Source organism: Mastigoproctus giganteus, chromosome 13 (genome assembly GCF_048544385.1).
Source record: "Mastigoproctus giganteus isolate SK-2022 chromosome 13, ASM4854438v1, whole genome shotgun sequence".
Classification (NCBI taxonomy): Eukaryota; Metazoa; Arthropoda; class Arachnida; order Uropygi; family Thelyphonidae; genus Mastigoproctus; species Mastigoproctus giganteus.
Window position 1 is genome coordinate 133,092,853 of NC_143587.1, and position 18,068 is coordinate 133,110,920.

General features: G+C 36.3%; 1 protein-coding gene across 2 annotated transcripts in view; it reads left to right on the forward strand.

The window, feature by feature from the left end:
- LOC150076451 (uncharacterized) overlaps window positions 1-18,068 on the forward strand; it is a 104,915-nt gene that overhangs the window by 11,342 nt on the left and 75,505 nt on the right. For both annotated transcript variants that reach the window (XM_090387451.1, XM_090387452.1), the window contains exon 2: window positions 1,820-2,195. In XM_090387451.1, the coding sequence (XP_090243577.1) occupies window positions 1,883-2,195 (313 nt within the window). In that variant the 5' untranslated portion in view covers window positions 1,820-1,882. The remainder of the gene's footprint in view (window positions 1-1,819; window positions 2,196-18,068) is intronic.

The following is an 18,068-nucleotide window of genomic DNA, read 5'->3' on the forward strand; positions in this document are numbered from 1 at the left end:
GCAGGCCGCTTCATTACTTAAAATAACTTAATTCATAACTTAGTATTCTTTGACCACGAAATACTTTCGCAAATCTAAATCTCCAACAGAACACAAACATCTTTATACAGCGTAACACGTGTGTAAAAATTAAATTAAAAACGAATAATAAAACGTTAATCGAAGATTTGTAAAATCTTTGAGATTCCTTTGCATAAACCTAGAGTTTCTGGAACACACTTTGCAAACTACTGCTCTAGGCCAGGGGTCGGCAACGTTTTCAACCATAAGTACTACTTTAAAAGCAAACACGATCGCAAGGTTGATCTATCAATTTGCTTCTCTGTCTTAAAACAAAATATGCTGACTGTAGAATTATTCTAATCATTGCAATCTTCGTTATAATAAAAAAATAGGCAGATATATTAAAAATTACAGTAAATGTAACTAAATAAACCTTTGTTGAGATTCGGACATTGGTGGTGTCCAGAAAATTATATTTTTATTGCTGTGCATCGCTGTCGACCATTTACCGGTTCCTGCTCTAGACACCGTGGAATTTCTTAATTCGCATTAAGATATTGTTCATCTATCTCAAACGCTCATCCTAAACTTTCCTATATTATCTACCCTCTTTCATTAAAAAAAAAAACGGATAAAAACGGTTGTAAAATCATCTCTCTTCCTTTTTCATGAAAAACCTTACGAAATCCCAACAAGCACAAAAAACACTGAAAACGTATGATCTAATGTTGCAGCTTGAACAGATCGATTGTTAATATGGTACCCTGTGATGAAGCCCATTAAATCACCAAGCTCAACGCCTTGACCGTCTATTATATTTCGTTTCGTGTCTTACTTTGGGAAAAATGAACCGTACCCGCCTTTCTGATATTAATGGTGGTTGCACTCCATTTTTTTTTTTTTCTATTCCTGGGAGTGTACAGATACTTTTGGGAATATGGTGTAACGCACTTTTATTTAAGAAGACGGTGGATAATTTTGTTATCCACTTGCGGAGTAAAGGTCTTAAGTTTGTAATAAATGAATCTGATGACATCATAAACGAATGGATCAAGTCTTCATTATTCGTCGATTTTTTTAGAACATTTTTCTGGAATCCCTCTTCCAGCATGCGTTAAAATTTTCATTCGATGTTTCTTGCTCCTGTTCTGGCCCATTGAAAGAACAGCTGCTGTGAAGACAGCCAAAGGGCTAATAATTGTGAATAATTCCTTGGTATGATAATACAGCCTCTTTATAGAGGCTGTGTTATTATAACTGGGATAGATATCAACATTCTTTTGATTCTTCCTCAGTCTGATCGAGGTGCTTAATGAGTTTTGCAAATTGCTAACTCCTGAGCCTATCAGACTGCCTTAGGGCTCTTGAGATGAGAAGGTGGATTGATGGCGATTATAAAGAAAGTGCTCATAATGATAAATATATCTATCTATTCACACTTATTGAATAAAAAGTATATTTAAACCTTCTCTCAGCGCGAATGTGCTGAGAGAAGTTTAATGTAAATTAATACGACGCGGCAAGATTGTAATTGAATGAGGACGCAAGAATTGTCATGAATTTCGAAACCATAAACTAAACAAACTCTCTCTAGAATCGATATTTACAATTTATCTTTAGATGGCTCCGAAGTGGTGGTGGTGTTGATAAATTCCATACAGAGTCCAGTCTAAATGCAAACATCTTCAAATTGGAATGTAAATTAAACTATCATATTTTCTGCAACAGCACAAATAGGGCTTTTCGCCCGCCCCCATCCCATTTCTGCCATCTTTTATAGCTTACTAAATTCCTAAATTTTCATCTTCTCTTGCAGCCAACGGTCGCTGGAGGCCCAGAATGATCCAGTTTCCTCGAGCGTTCCATTATCTCTACTACCATGGTGACCTTCACATGCCTGTTCGTCTGTACTACCTTGATGTTCACTACTATCCATACGCTGTGTTTGGCTTTCGCTCTCCTCTCCAACGGCTGGGAATATCTCTCTTACGATCGTGAGACGGTTGAAGAGACGGCTGCAAACAATTTTGCAAAGAATCACACTTTACTTTGGATCGGCAAACACCTGGGGCAAATCAAGACTTCCGAAGCGATTAATGCGAGCCGTTACAATAGCTCGGGGCCAATGCCAGGAATTATCTACCTAGTAACAGCGTACGGAGGAGTGAATTCTCTCTGCACCGATCTGACAGGTAAGTTTTTATTTTTCCTTCTTTTTGTTCCCTGACAGGACTTCTGAGATTTCCACGCAAGAATGGCCCAGCCACATCTTAAGATTCGCATTGCTGCGTCAGAATTCAAAATATCTTCCGCTTTCCCTCTACAGCCATAAAATGTCCACGTTCTTTCTGCGTATAAACTTCTTACTTTAAGAAATATTTGCCATTTAATTCAAAAGAAAATTTAAAAAGGTTCGTTGCATTTACAAAAACAGACCTAATGTTAAATTCAAGTAGGGCTGCTCCCAAATTGATGCATATAAGTGGCGTGGCCTACTGGTGGGTTTGCTGTGAGAATAATGGCTGCAAAGATCAAGGTCATCTTAAATTATTTAATATGAACTGGTTTACCCTTCAATTAACAGTCGGAGTTCCATAACTTCGACCTAAGTATTTATGGATGTGATTATTTAATATCAGGCACAAGGTATCACTGTGTGCATTGGGCCTAATATTGACTAAATAACTTTTAGAACCTAATAATAAATAAAAAATGGAAGTGTTTTAGGTTTTTAGCGGCCATTCTGCTTTCAGATGAATAGCGTAAGACTTAAAGCACTGAAAATTGCTCCCTCTCCGTGGCACACTGTGTGGGAAAGAACTTAATTCGAATCTTATCAAGACAGGAGGAATTTATGAAGTGTTCTTCAACGGTTGCACGGTTTTTCTTCAGGGACTAGTGTTTTAATTTCCAGAAAAACAAGAAGACTGACCATATACACAGATTCCTGAATTTTCCGTGGTGCAAAAGCAAACAAACATTGAATACCATAATAACTTCATGGTGTCTTGTCAATGATATACAAGCAGGAATTTTGCTAGCAGGGATAAGGAGGTGATTGTCCCCTTGTATAATACAATGGTCAGGCCATAGGATACAGGTCTGGAGGATTCATTTTAGGAAGGAGAATTGTACAGCTGTTGCAAAGCGTGCAGAGAAGGGCAACAAGATTGGTGAATGGAACAAAGGGTTGCTGTTACCAAGAAAGGCTTAATTTCTGCAAATTGCAGCATCTGGAGACTAGGCACCCGCGAAGTGATCTGATTGAATGTTTTGAGCAAGCTCAATGCTGATGGGATTCTTCCTCTTGCTCAGATTACTCACCTGAGGGGACATAAATTCAAAGCGAGGAAACACAATTATAGAATAGCCAGCGCGTGCTCAATAGTTGGAACAAACGTCATTTGTCGTAGTGGAGGTAGACAACTTAAATAAGCTCAAGTCAGAACTAAACAAGCATTTGGGGTGAATGGATAGATGAAATAGAAGGTAGTTTTTTTTTTTACTGATGCTGTATTAAGCTTGCTTTCTTGTATCATATGCCTCTACTAGGCGCCTCCGTAGCCAGGTGGGAAGGAGCAGCATTGCGTAGCACACGCTTCTTGATTAGACCGGGGTTTGAGCCCGTGACCACCAAATACGGAGGATGCGGAAAGGTCAGGGAATGACCACTGCATATCCCGGAGCAATATGGCCTTAGTTGCTAATGCTCCTAAAAAACAAATAACAAACAACAACAATTATTTTAATAAGGTCGCCGTAGCCTAGTGGTCAGGCGCGCGGGTGCATAAGTACACGTACCTTGAGTGACCGGAGTTCAAGCCCGTGACTGCTGAATACTGTGCTGTTTCTTTTATTCTGTCTATCTTGTGAACTCCTCTGACCGTTTGGTCGTCCCGGAGTATAAACAGAAAATTTAGAGAATTTCACAAGAACATAAGAAACAGCACCGTATTTAGCAGTCACGGGCTTGAACCCGGGTCACTCGAACCACGTGTGCTCATCTACCCTCAAGCATGACCCCTCGGCTATTACGGCTTAGTTCCACTATTTCATAAGAGCAGAATATTTTATCGTAGCATGGAAGCCAATATTTTGCTAATGGAAGAATATTAAATTTTATGAGCCTTAAATGAACTATTGGAAAAAGGGAAGTTAATTTTGCGCATTTTTATCGTGGTTAAATACCGATTATCCCACCAATAATAAAATTATAGGTGGTGGGATTGTGAATAAATTTTAAACGAAATCCCCAACACACTTCAGTCATAAGGAGTTTATATATTAAAAGTACTCGAAACCACGTTAAGATTTATCGTAGGTGGGTGGATGTGCACGCGAGTGTCTCTGCGCCCGTTTATTCGCCCTCACTCATCTTGGGTTTAAGAAAAGATGAAATACCCCATGACAGTTGCGATTGTTATCCACTCAAGCGAGCACCATTCAAGGCTATGTTTAGAAATGCGCCACCCTGTATTTTCCATATCCTGAAATGAAAATTGTAGTCACATGAACTAGCATAAAAAAATAAAGCAATTACAGTTTTGCATAAGACTAATCCCCCACCTTTTCCCAACCCCCTGTTTATCCTTGTTCAAACCTGCACAGAAAATTGGATTTTCGTCTCGGAGAAACGAAAGCAGCCAGCAGTTCTGAATTCATTTAAATCTAGCAATCTCAGCCATCTGGTTATATGTTAAGAAAGAAAGGTGGTTCGAGCAATTTTCTTACGCAAAGATTAAGAAAATTTCCCTAAGGTAATACATGAAATTTATAGCAAGTGAAACCCAGATGCGTTCATAAATAGATTGCGTTTGGCATTTCTGATAATCTTCGTTTTATTTTGTATTTTTAAAACAACTAAATATAATGTTGGTTAAATATTTCGCTACTTTTCACCTCTCTCTCTCCTCTTCCCCCACCCCCGAATCCAGGAAGAAATAAGCATTACAAAGATGTTGAGAATATTGCATTGTCAGATATGTAAAGCAAAGTGAAAAGAATTACTTTTAATACATTCTTAGTTAATTATCTGGTAGAAAGATAATTAGTATCTTTCACGTATGTTAAAAAAATTCAATTAATTTTAAAAATTAAATGCGCTTTTAAAAAAATGTAATGCAGCGCGTACATTACCCAACTTGTTCCTTTTTATACTGTATTTTCCAATTGCTGGATGCCCCTAAGATTATTTGAGAGAATTAGACAATGAGCCATTATTTGAATATCATTAATACAAGTAGAATTTCCGCCATATAAATCAACATCTGAAATTTCTAAATGTAATTCTGTCGTACGTTCTTAGATACAAAGACTAACGAAAGCCTTTATTAAATAATGCAACATCCGTGATGATTTATCAAGTGAGCTTACTTAAAATCTTAATGAGCTTATGTATAGTTAGCTATGGGAATCCAACCAGGTGAAAATTAGATTAATTAAACTCTTGAAAATGTAATAAATGACTTATTTATTGTGCTTTCCTCATAACTTAAGCGATGTCGAAAAATTACGAAATGCATAGCAATAAAGCCCTGTTATACTGAGAGAATATATTCAATGCAGACTTAATGTAAAACTTAATCTATGCGTTGAAATATTCAACCACTGAGAGCGAATTTCTCTGCAGCAAGGAAACATTAAGACATGAAATACACGAGTGATTCGTATTTAATACATGCGAACCGCAATCAAATATTAATTTCCCCAACTCTCTGTGGAAAGAGAGAGAGAGAGAACAGTAAGTAATCGATATCCCCTTTCGTGGCTTTTACTAAGTCATGAAAAAAATGCATTATAAAAAATATAATAGTCATTCTTACCCATGGTTCTTTGCGACAGAGTGATAGGCAGATCTGCCCACTGCTTCGCAGTGATTAGAAGATCTAGTCCTGGGAGGGAAATCGCATCCCGATTTTAAACCAGAGGCAAAAGGAGATAATTTGGAAATGTTTCCCTCCCTCTGCCGCTTCTTTTAAATCGGGAAACGAAATTTCCAACAGGAATAGATAGCAAAACGGCATTAACGCTAACCCAAAATCGTGGTGAAGAAGTGGGAGGAGCTAGACTTGCCTATCACTTATTTTCGCAAAGATCCATGGGTAAGAACCTTGTACTGAAGGCTAACACTAACTTTTCTTGATAGACGGCAATTGCTACCATCCATCCATTGGGAACTGGTAGCAGTTTGCTGTTAAAATGACGAACAAGATATTCTATACAGATGTTAAGAAATACTTTAGTTCAAGGTCCATGGATATTAGAAAATGATCAAGTCGAAGCGACATCTCACGCACGAAAATGCTATAAAATATGGAAGATCTGATGGGGGGGGAGGGTAGGCGAATATGCATCGATAATGTCTGCGTATGTCTAAATTATGTGTACAGTTTATTGCAGAATCACTAAAATAATTTGCACGACAAAAGTAGTATCCAACCCAAACGTACATTTTTGCAATGTCTCATGATAGCTGGAAGGCTCGATAAAAGATTTGCTTCATCTATTCTAGTTCGTCATTGGGAGGGCGCAATGGGCACTTTGATCAATCAACTCATTGTTGATGAGACCGATTAGCCTCCACATATGAAATATCAAACGCTAGTCATATATTAGCATGAAACATGTTGAATGGTATGTCTCAAAAGCGATATTCTTCTTACTCGCTGCTTATACCCAAATACCACAGGAAATGTGTACTAAGTTTTAAACCCCCCATCTAATTAGTAAATTGTCTGCAGTCTACCCACTCCATTTGTACCAAATGGGCATCCTCTGTTCAGCCAAAACAAAACAAAAATATAATACAGTGAATCTGGTAACAGTCTATTTTGCGGCAGAAAAAAAAATAAATCCGGTATCTTTACGATTCTTTTTTAAATATTTGTTGAATTGATAATGTAAGATGATAAGGTGTTGAAGATGTCAGTTCTTATTGACATTTTCAAAGAAATCGGCCATGCTGAATGAAATTTAAACCTGACGCTGGCCTGCCATCAGAGGGCTAATTGTATAGCTTTTCCATTCAGAATGACTGAGTCCCATTAGTAAATTAAGTTTTGTGATGACCCTGTTTTCAGTGACAGGAACGTGCAAGGGAGTGATTCATCAAGGAAAAGATAGACTCACCTGACACACCTTCTGTCAAGCCTGGAAGTGATCTTCGACCATCATTTGGTGACTCTCTGGAAATGTCTTGAACTTATCACAACAACAAGATAACTTCTGAAGCTTATTATACAAATTGTATTCAAGTAAAGTTCGATATAAGCAGAAACAGTAGGGGATTTTAACTTGCTCTAATACCTCAAGTAGTTAATTGCGCACGTCGCTAAGGTCCTCGTGAAACACCTGACTATACATGGACACTAAAACAAAACTTTAGTGAAATAAATAAAGTATAATATAGGCAAAGAAATGTAAAAATAAAATATTAAATAACATTTCAAATTGAACTGCTTCTTTATCAACTCAAGAAATGAACAGTGTACGGTAGCTTAAATAATAAAATATTTCACTTGATGTATCTGTCATAATATTCGACAGTCTACAAGGAGAAAAGAGAGAGGTGGTAAGAAGGAGCAACAAAAAGAATGACCTGGTGAGACTCCAGCAGCAAACGTATGAAATATTAATTGTACTAGTTAATTTCTGTTATCTGATAATTATCCGAAATTGCTGATTACAAAAATGACATGCAAAAAAGGAGCAAGATGGAATTAGCAAAGCATTTTGTATAAATTCCGTAAGTGCTTTGACATTTTAATGATTAAAACATTTTTTGCAATCGGTCCTTTCGAAAATGAAAATTTTCTTTTTAGTTTAGATTAGAGCAACCAATTGTTAAAATAAAATATCAAGAGTAGTCGACAAAAGATCATCCTAGACAGTTTATTAAATCTTTGCAAACTCATTTTAAATTGCAGTGATAATGGGAATTCTACAGACAATGAGAAACTGCTCATTATACACAGTTAAACTTCAGTTTTACGTTGTTTGTTGAATGAGAAACACTTTTAATAGAATTTAAATTCATATTTTTCCCTGAAAAAATATTAAAATTCGTTAATAGACTTTATTTTTAAATTTGGTACTCCTTTAGAATTTCTTCAATTTGAATTAACTTCATGAAAATACAATTTAGTAGTATGTAATGAAAGGAAGGAAGGAGTAATAGTTGCTTATTTATTGGATTGGGTTTTCAGAATAACCCGCAAGAAGAAAACCTTAATCTCTCCGCCTGAGATCGGCTAACTATATCTTCGATTGAAGAGCACTTTAGAAATTTCTCCAGTCGTCGACGGGACTCCAACTCTGGCCTCTCCAAAATGAATGAGAGTGCTGAAACCACTGTGCTTCGTGAAGGACGCCATAATCATGAAATACCGAATTAACGCTAATAATGAAACACGATGTTGTTGAGTTCTAGGTGCATCAGCAATATAATCCATATTGCGCCGCCGTATATACTATGTCTGTAAATTGGGAGGGGGGGTTGGAGAAGGGGGTTCTGTGATCGATTTGCTGTTTGCTGGGCGAAAACCCCACGTTTCCTGGAGGAAAACCACACTGCCCTCGCCTGAGACCGATTAACTCAACCATTTTGTGAAAAAGACCCATAAAAATTGATAGTGTCATTGACGAAAATCGATCTTTCCACCCTGTGTGGGGAAGACGGTGATACCTACGAGGGCTAACGAAATTATAAAATGATGCTGTAATATAGTGATAATGTTTGGCTACTGTACATTACCCACGAAACGTACGTACGTACATACATGCATGCATGAAATATTCATTTTGATGAAATATTAATTTATTGAAAGCCCCAATGCGTATTGAAGGAATGTTCATGTAGGATGAATAAAAGTCGTAAACTTGTTTTATTTGAAAATTCATTTGTATGTCCACATGACACATCCACCATGGCTGTTGGCCATTCATAGGGGGAAAATTTTGGCTTAAATCTTACTTTGATATTTAAATAAATTTTAAATGTTGCCAAATTTTTAATTATTCCTTTCCAGTTCTCCGAAACACAAGCGCTCTCACAAAACCTCGTTGCAATAGATATTAATTTAGGCTTGTCTTTAATTACAAATAGGCTTAATTCTTTAAAAAATAAGTGAAAATTGCCACTGATCACATGCGGCACCGCAATACGCTCTGAAAGGCCACTTCTCCAATTTTAGCTGTAAATTAAATTATTGATTTCCAAATTAATCAACGCAACAGATTTGAACAGAAGCGTGCCACTATCACGAAATATTATGAATTAAACATCCCCAGCAAGCCTGAACTGCATTGCTCGTACAAATTAGGATTAGTTTCCGCAAGACAATCCCCCTTAATCAGCGCGATTGTGTACCATTTCACTCGGGTAACGTATGCAAATGAAAACCTCGTTGATAGCATGCTGGTTTAATACCACAGTTAACAAGTCACCGCGCAGTCTAAGTCTAATGTGTGTGGTTGTTCGTCAGCGCTAGGGAATCTGTTGGCAGCATAGTGGCTAGGCAATCTATTTGGAAAGTCACCCAGGTTCGATTCTTAGTGATGGGTTTTGTTTTACTAGAAGTTTAGTCAACCGCCTCAGGGGAGTTGCTCTCAGAATTTTCTCTCGGTCTTTTCCACGTTCAAATAAAAAGAGGTCGCTATGGCATGCATGTCGGTAGACAGCTGTGCTGGAATTTGCAAGATACAACAAAACCCATGGATTGCGAGTGTTAAGAGTGGGTACATTTGTCCATTTCTGGTGTATGTAAATCATTGTACTCAGAAAGTTCTCTGGTTCTATGGCACCCAGCACTGAACAAATTGTTGAACACTTGATTCTACAGACAGACAGACGGGTTTTCTCACAGGATAATCACTAAATGTTATATTTAGAGAACTAGAGAATCTGGTTAGCTACAATCCGTCGTGTTAATTTTAAATATATTTTGTTAAAAAATCAGTTAATGTTTCAGTGAAAAAACTATTTGTACGACAAATAAATAAAAAATGTATTTAGTTTTCATCAGAAGAGTATGTGTGTAAAGCACCAAAGGAACTCAGACCATCGAGGGTCATTATATTGTGTCTGTAAATCGCGTATTCTGTAATCGAAAAATCCCAGTTTCCTGGATAAAAATCCGTGCAGCCCCCACTTGAGACCGACTAACTCAGCCATGTTATGGGAAAAGGCTGCGTAAAATTCCTCGCGTCATTAATGTAATTCGAACTCGGGCCTTTTCCACCGTGTGGGGGAGGGAGGACTTCTGTTAGAAAATTAAGAATATGTAAAAAGCGAGTACAAATGGTCTATCTGCGAAGAGAATGAAACAAGTTAACTCTCACTTTAATGACCATTATGATTTTTTGTATTTTCACACCTGCTCATGGAATTATCTTTGCCCTTGGCGAGCAGTGCACAAGTTGGCAGAAGTAGGCCAAACGAAAGCCAATATTAGTGTAGGCAGACTAAACGGACGCCTACGTAAAGTATTGCAACCCGATACCTAATTTTCATTAGTATCACTTCTGTTTCCCTATAATGCTTCAGCTTAATCCCCCGAGTATGAAAGACCAAATTACCACAAACAGCTTTGGCCACTTGCCAAACTTCGGTCGATAATTCTCTCTCTCTTGGAATATTATGGGGGTCACTCTGCTTATAATAAAGTCGTCATTCATATTTTTTTTAAACTCGGCTCAAAATTAAATGCCTGCATGAAAACTCCTACAGCTATTCATCGTTCAGTTCAGTGCCTATAGATAAAAACGAAATCAGCATTATTTCAATTCGTTAATGCCTCTACATTCTCCCCTCATATCTCCAGTTAAAACGCCTAATGGATATTTAGAGCACTCTGACAGCGATACGAAATGAATTATTTCTTACGGCTGCTGTTAATTAAAAAGTTGAATTGAGTTTTGTAAAGAATCCAAAACAAGCATCTCATTTAAATGATATTTCAATTTTTCGCTGCTTAATGTAAGTTCCTTCACCATAGCGTGTACTGTGATAATGTCATAACACAAAACACCATTTTAGTGAATTTGGGTCCACAATTTACATTTCTGAAATTTGCGAAAGAAGACACAGTGGATATTAACAACAAAAAGCGACACAAACACGCAACTTCTGTTTATCTAAGAGATGCCTTCTGATATTAAATACAAAGGCGCCTGTTCTTGATCACATATTAATCATTTGCAAAAGATGTTTTCAGAAATCGCTTTTATCCAAATCCGACACGATGGCTATGATGAGATAACGGTACTGTCTTGAAAGACATGGAACATACCGCCTGTCTTCTCCAGGGTTTATTGCGTCAATGGGTTTACTGAGACTACCAAACTAGCCTGGACCAAACAAAAGTCCCCCACATTGCATGACAACGTATCTTCTTTCTTACCCCCTTCGCTTACAAAGAACTAAAAATCTAAGAAAGGCATCAAACAAATTCATTTATAATACTCTTCTACAATTATAGAGAGAAACCAGCAAAAATTCTGCTGCAGCACATCCGATAATTCGATTAAGAAAGCGATAAGAAAATCAAATTTTAGGAGAAATCAATATACCTTTATTTATGAGTTACCTAAAACGCAACTGCTCTGAAACCTGCTCTCAAGAGAAACGAAAAGCACATCGAAAAACAAAAATACTACAAAAAAAGTCAATAAATACATCGGCATTCATAAAGTGTCTTGTCCTACCAATCTGCTGAGAGCTTTATTTTGCTTAAAGTGAATTCAACCATAAGATGTGGAAAGGCAACATCGAGAATACAAAGACAGCAGTGGTGGCGAAAATAAAGATCGATATTTTCGAAGATCTGGAAATGATCCAAGGTGCTAGTTTTCAACACTGCTGCAGCAGACCGTTAAGGTAATAGACAGTGATGAACGACAGTAACCAGAAATTAATCTCAGAAGTAGGAGGTGAAAGCGCAGTGAATGATGATTTTGCAATGTGAAGAAGTTAGGCTTAATGCACCAAGAGAATCGGGGATAAAATAAAATTAATCACGCGTTGGGAAAATTTATCTTATTTAAAATGACTCCAAACATATCTTATTCAGTCGCAACACACTGAAAACCGAAATCCCATTTGGCACTTTTTATTAAATAAATGTACATTCTTACTTATAATCTTAAAGAAAATTAAGACTCCATTGTATGTAATACAGTGAAACCAAAACTATGATTTATTACATGTTTTAAAGTAATTATCATATTTAAACACGATTAAATAGCTATTCGTTATTCTGAATCATGAAGAACTTTCAAGAGTTACTTCTGAAATCTGAACATTACTGCTGACTTTTAACATGCATAAAATTTTAAGAAAATAAAATCGAAGCAAAGCAGAATTCAATATTTTCCGAAAATCTTTTTAAAAGTTCTTATTTTTGTGTATAAAGAATCAAATTTATCCAGCTGACTTATTTGAACCAACTCCCCTAAGAGTTGAAGTACGCTACAACTTAGTTTAAACTTTAAAAGAATTATTTTACCTTAGCTTACAGCCAGGATCATACCCTACTTGTCTCTTCAAATAAGACATCTTGTTTAAAGGTGTCATCAAGCATCTAAACTTCATTTAATAAGAATTAGTTTCTAGTATTTAATAAGAATTATTGTAACCTAATGAAATGAGAGTTATTCCATTAGTTGCCAATTAAAGTGGAAACTAATGGAACAACCATAGTAATACAACTCCACAATGCAGTGAAGTCTGTCCAATAGAGATCCTACTCCTCAAAATGAGATCAAAAATGCGCTGTGCAAAATTAGGTCCCCCTTTAGATTTTTAAAACTATAAGCCGAGATTTTTATAGATTTTTAAGCCTATAAATCAAACTCGTGCCCACATGACCAATTTACTAGTCTAAACCAATACCACTTTCATCCTGCTACTAATTAAAATATATAAAAGTATATATAAACGCAATGTCCAAACTGCTTCATAAAAGTTTATGATAATTAATTTCATGAAAATGCTTTCTTTTCTGTAAATTAACTAGATTTTTCTCATTTGAAGTACGATTTAAATTAAATTCATTTAGGTACCTTTCGCATATTGTTAATCAGGGCGAGAATATTTCTATAAGAGGGATCAGGAGAAGAGCTCTGGTCCATACTTCACTAAAGCATTCATTGCACTCTTGAAAAAAAAAAATAAACGGAAAGTGTGCATGGTGTCACTAGAGGTAGTAGCAAACTAAGAATGCGAATTTTTAATTTGCATTCTTAAATTGTCAAAACATTTTTAATTCATTCATTTAGCATGATTCGTTTACATTTGTTTTCCAAGAGTAGATGAAAAACCTAAACAGTTTAGCTAACTTTTTGTGGACAGATGCGGTTCGTTTCTGCCTTCACGCTGTCAATATCCACAGTTGATGATTTTGAGAAAAACAGAATCTCCATTATTACTTTGAAATGCTTCTCTATGAAGAAAAAGAAAAATTTAGTGCGTGGCGTGGCTTAACTTCGCGATTTCTGGCTGGTCTGTATTTCTTTGAGGAAAAAAGTTAATGGGGTACTCATAATTATTGCTGTAATTACTCGGAAAATATTCGCCAGGATGTTGTCAAGTATTGTTCTGCATGAATTAGGTGAATAAAGAGTCCTTGACAGAACCATATTCTAAAAATATCTCATTTCCATCGGAATGTAACTATTCTAATAAAGTATACACCCAACAGTAACTCACTGCCCAGAGTTTTCCTATTAAACAACCTCTCCAAAGCTCTATTTAAATCCCTAAGACGTTTGGCTGTGAAGAGCCTCTTAAATGATCCCTTCACGGTGTTTACCAGCCCATCCTTTAAATTTAATATAAATTAAACATGCAGTTGAACTAAGTTTTAAGTATTAATCCAATATACTTTAATTATTTTGATTATTAGTCTTAAATGAAAACGAAAATGTTATAATCTAACCCTGACATGTGACTATGAATACTTTGTTTCAAGCATATTTTGAAATATTTTTTATTCGTTTGAAGTAATAAATAAATATCCGTTGATAAAAGATAAATTCATCATTTCAATTTATTTTTTCTCACCCTGTCCATTGTTTATAACACCCAGTTATTATAATCCTAAAACATTAAGTGTTCGAGAACACTTAAGAGAGCATCATAACCGATGCATTAAATTTCAGAAAAAAAATTTTAAATTCAATAAATAAATTATATTAATTTCTGTTCCATTGGCTGTCCCTTTAATGTAACGTCCCTGCAGTACACATCAATTGTTCAGACAAAAAACCTTTACAGGGGTTAACTTAACCGTGTGTATTGAAATCTACCCTTTTGAAAATTCCCAATTCAAAAGAGAAAAAGGGATAATGTAAATCCTCATTCTTTTTAATAATTTACCTAGCAATAGGTAAACTAGCTAAAGTTGGGAATTCATTAATACTTGATACAGTCGATCTACAGATATTTTTAAATTTACCCTGACTGTTGAGTGTAAATGCACATATAATTCATGAGTATATTAAATGAATCTGTTACAGTCATTCAATGCATAAGAATATGAACTCAATGACTGTAACAGGCCTTTGATTATGGCTTTAAAAGATATTTCTTTGATTTCACCATAAAAATGTCTTTTCCCTTAACATTAAGGATTAATTCAAATCTGATTGTTTGCATAAATGCGACTTAACCATTCGAATCATCTTTTATGATTAGCAAGGAAGTTTTAATCGAAGGATAGCAGAAAATGCAGTTCCAAATAAAACCTCCGGACATATAGCGGTAATTTAATGCAACTCAGCGCACTTTAGTCTAGCCACTTCAGATTCCCAACATGTGTCGCTTCGCTCAATTGACTATTGGGTTTCATGTACAAACGCTGTGGAACACACTAAAATTCTTGGAAATTAAAAGATTTTTGATGCACCCTAACTATGCCATAGGCATAACTAAAACGTTAGACCTACAGAATTATGATTGCATAATGCTATGTTTATTCTAAATACGCTACATTCACAATTTCCGAAATGTCACAATGTTCTTTGGCGGATTCAGGAAAAAATATAATGAATTTCGCCTAAGAAGTGGTCAGTTAAAAGAAGGATAAAAAGCGGCTTTAATTGATTAAGAAGCAGGTGGATGCCAATGCGAACAAAATTGGCCACATCATATTGCATTATCAATAAATTTTGTTCAGAGGTTTAAAAACATGGTTCTCAATAAATTTCAACGTGTTTAATTGTTTGTTTTTTCCTCTCAATCGATTCTGATGGTTCCCCATGTGATTGATAAAAAAAAAAATAACTTTCCTAGATAGTATTACTTTCAGTTTGATATCAGTCCCCAAAGATAGAAAAAAAAATAAAGTTCAGTTATATAAGACGATGATAAGCTAGCTCAAATTCAGAATATTGCGTTCAGGTCTGGAGGTCACCTGAAGGAATACGTAGAACTTCTATAAACAGTTCAGAAAAGGGCAACCATTGGATACGGGGATGCTAATCGATATCCATAGAAAGAAAATGCGGACTGCAAAGCTTGATACTAGACCTCTTGGTTCATAGACACCTTTTTTGGCGAAGAGGAAAGTTTGAATGATAGAAATTTTCGACAGAGGCAGAAAAATCCGCTTCCTTACATCATTCAGCCATTATGATACCAACGCTATTAACGAGCTCTCATTTGCCTTACAATTACGTCATAAGTAATTAATGTAAGAAAATGAACAAATGATACTACTAATCTTTCTCTTTTTAGAATTAGCAGTAGAAATTCGAAGACTTGAAAGTCGCGCAAATCTACCGTAATTAAAAATTTATTTCTCGATGACATAAAGAAATTGAAACTAAACAGTTGTTACGGGCTAAGCTAAATTCTCCTTGATTTCGGACATTCCCAAAGTGACTACTCTTATGAGTATGCAGTTCAACTTTTTGAGAATATTTCGTACAACTGAGGCTATTGTTGGAACCTTCTCGATGATTCTTTCCAACGCTGGGAAAATTTAGATCAACTAAACGTAATCCGGACTTTTCAGACAATCGCTGGCGATTGCGATTTTAACCTTCCACCTGTATAAAACCATGATTCATGGAATGATGGAGAAAAAAAACTCTGTTCAAGAAAAATTTCCGCTTAAAGAAAAAATATTTCCTCCTCTTTAGGCAAAATAATGTTTAATGTTGGCATGGTATTGTAAAAATGATCTCTTCTTTAATCATTTAAGCACACAGGCGGTTATAACTACTGTGATATAAACCATTCTCTAGAAACCAGCCTCTTTTCATCTTCTCGGTACACTTCCGAAGTTAACAGAGTTCTCCATTTCGTTTGCCATAAAACCGTAGTGAATTTCCCCCAAAGGTTGCAGATTGCGATGTATAAAAACTTCATGTGAAACTTCTCCTTATTACCAAATGGTGTGGAAACATCTTGTCACTGTGTAAATGATTATGTTCTACAACATTCTCACCAAGACATATTTCTTCATTATTTTTCTTTCTACCTGCAACATTCTAATAGCGCTAAATTCGAAGCTTTTTGAAACTGTACTAATTCACAGGAAGAATTTTGCTTCGCGCTAGTAATGACCTTGTTTTTTTTTTTTTTTTTTTGCTTTTCGAGTAACACATTTTTGAAAGTACTGGTTCCAACTTAAATTAACCTGAAGAACGGTGTAATTGCCACAGTTTTGTTGAATGCCAAAATATCAATATTAAATTTCGTTTATGTATCTATATGATTTAAAAAAAACAGTGTAGTAGGTCACCGAGTTCCATCTCTCCTGTACTGTTTAAAGATACCGAATATATAAATATTTGGACAAAAGTTAGTTGAAAACAAATTTCCGAAAATAATACTTTTTCTGTTAAAGCAAGGGAACTCCACTGCTGATTTTCAGCCCACACAATATGGAAATCGACACATTGGTCGATTTCCATATTATCTGAACAGAGAATTAATTTTAATAAAACAAGACTACAAACTAAGCATAATATAAAATGACATCGGCATACTAGCACCGGCACTTGCACATCTATCCTTAACATACAGTAAGATAGCCCAAGATATCATCTCGATATGACTTGTCAATCGACCATAGGTCCAAGCCGATGTTGAGCGAGTTGAGAGTGTCCAAAGTCACATTTGGGAAGTGTCTATTGAAACTCTGGAGCCTTGAGCACAAAGAAGGGGTACTGGGGAGGTGTCTTCCTGGCAAACGCCAACCCACCGTGTTCAAGATGTTCATATGAGCATACTTAGATGAAGGAATGCCTTTATTTTCTGCACAAGGGCTCTGTGGACTGCGGGCGTCTGTTGCAAGTTGGAGCATAGTACAGATTTGGATGTCGTGTAGATCTGAGGAGACCACCCGTAGGCCCACTTCAGCACCCAGAATTCTAGACCTCATCATTTCTTGAGGCTGGTGGGAGGTGCGGCAGACCAAATTTACACAGCATAGGAGAGCACGCTAGAAAAGTACGTTTCAAGGTATTTCCTGATTGTGTTTATTGTGAGTTCTGCACAAATCTATTTTCATTCCCCAGAAGGCTCGCTAGGCTTTGGAATGATGGACTTGGATTTGTTGTTTAAAAGTGAGATTCGCGTCCAGGATTACCCCTAGGAACTTGACACTGTCTGTGGGAGTCAGGAACTTTCCTGCTAATTCCGGAAGTAAGGTGTCAGCGGACGTCATGCAACTTGGCGAAAAGATTAGATAGCTTGACTTCTGGGAATTAACTGAACGACCCAAAAAATTTGGCATAGTGGCAGAAAGTATTAAGGTAGTTGTTTAAAGTTTCTGAGAAGGTTTGTTTTTCTTGTTGATCAACAACCTGGCATTTGCATGGCAAGTAACACACAATATCATCAGCATACGACAACAACGCTGGAATCTGATCCATAAGTAGAATTAAAATTGCAGCGAATAGCAGAGCTGAGAGAGAACCACCTTGTGAGGTTCCTATTTCTGCGCTTTTACAGACTGTGCTGTTATTACATGTGAAGTGAAACATTCTCCTAAGTAAAAGACTTTTGAGGAGCTTGAGTGTATTGCCGGATATCTCGTAAAAACTAAGTAATGCAAGGA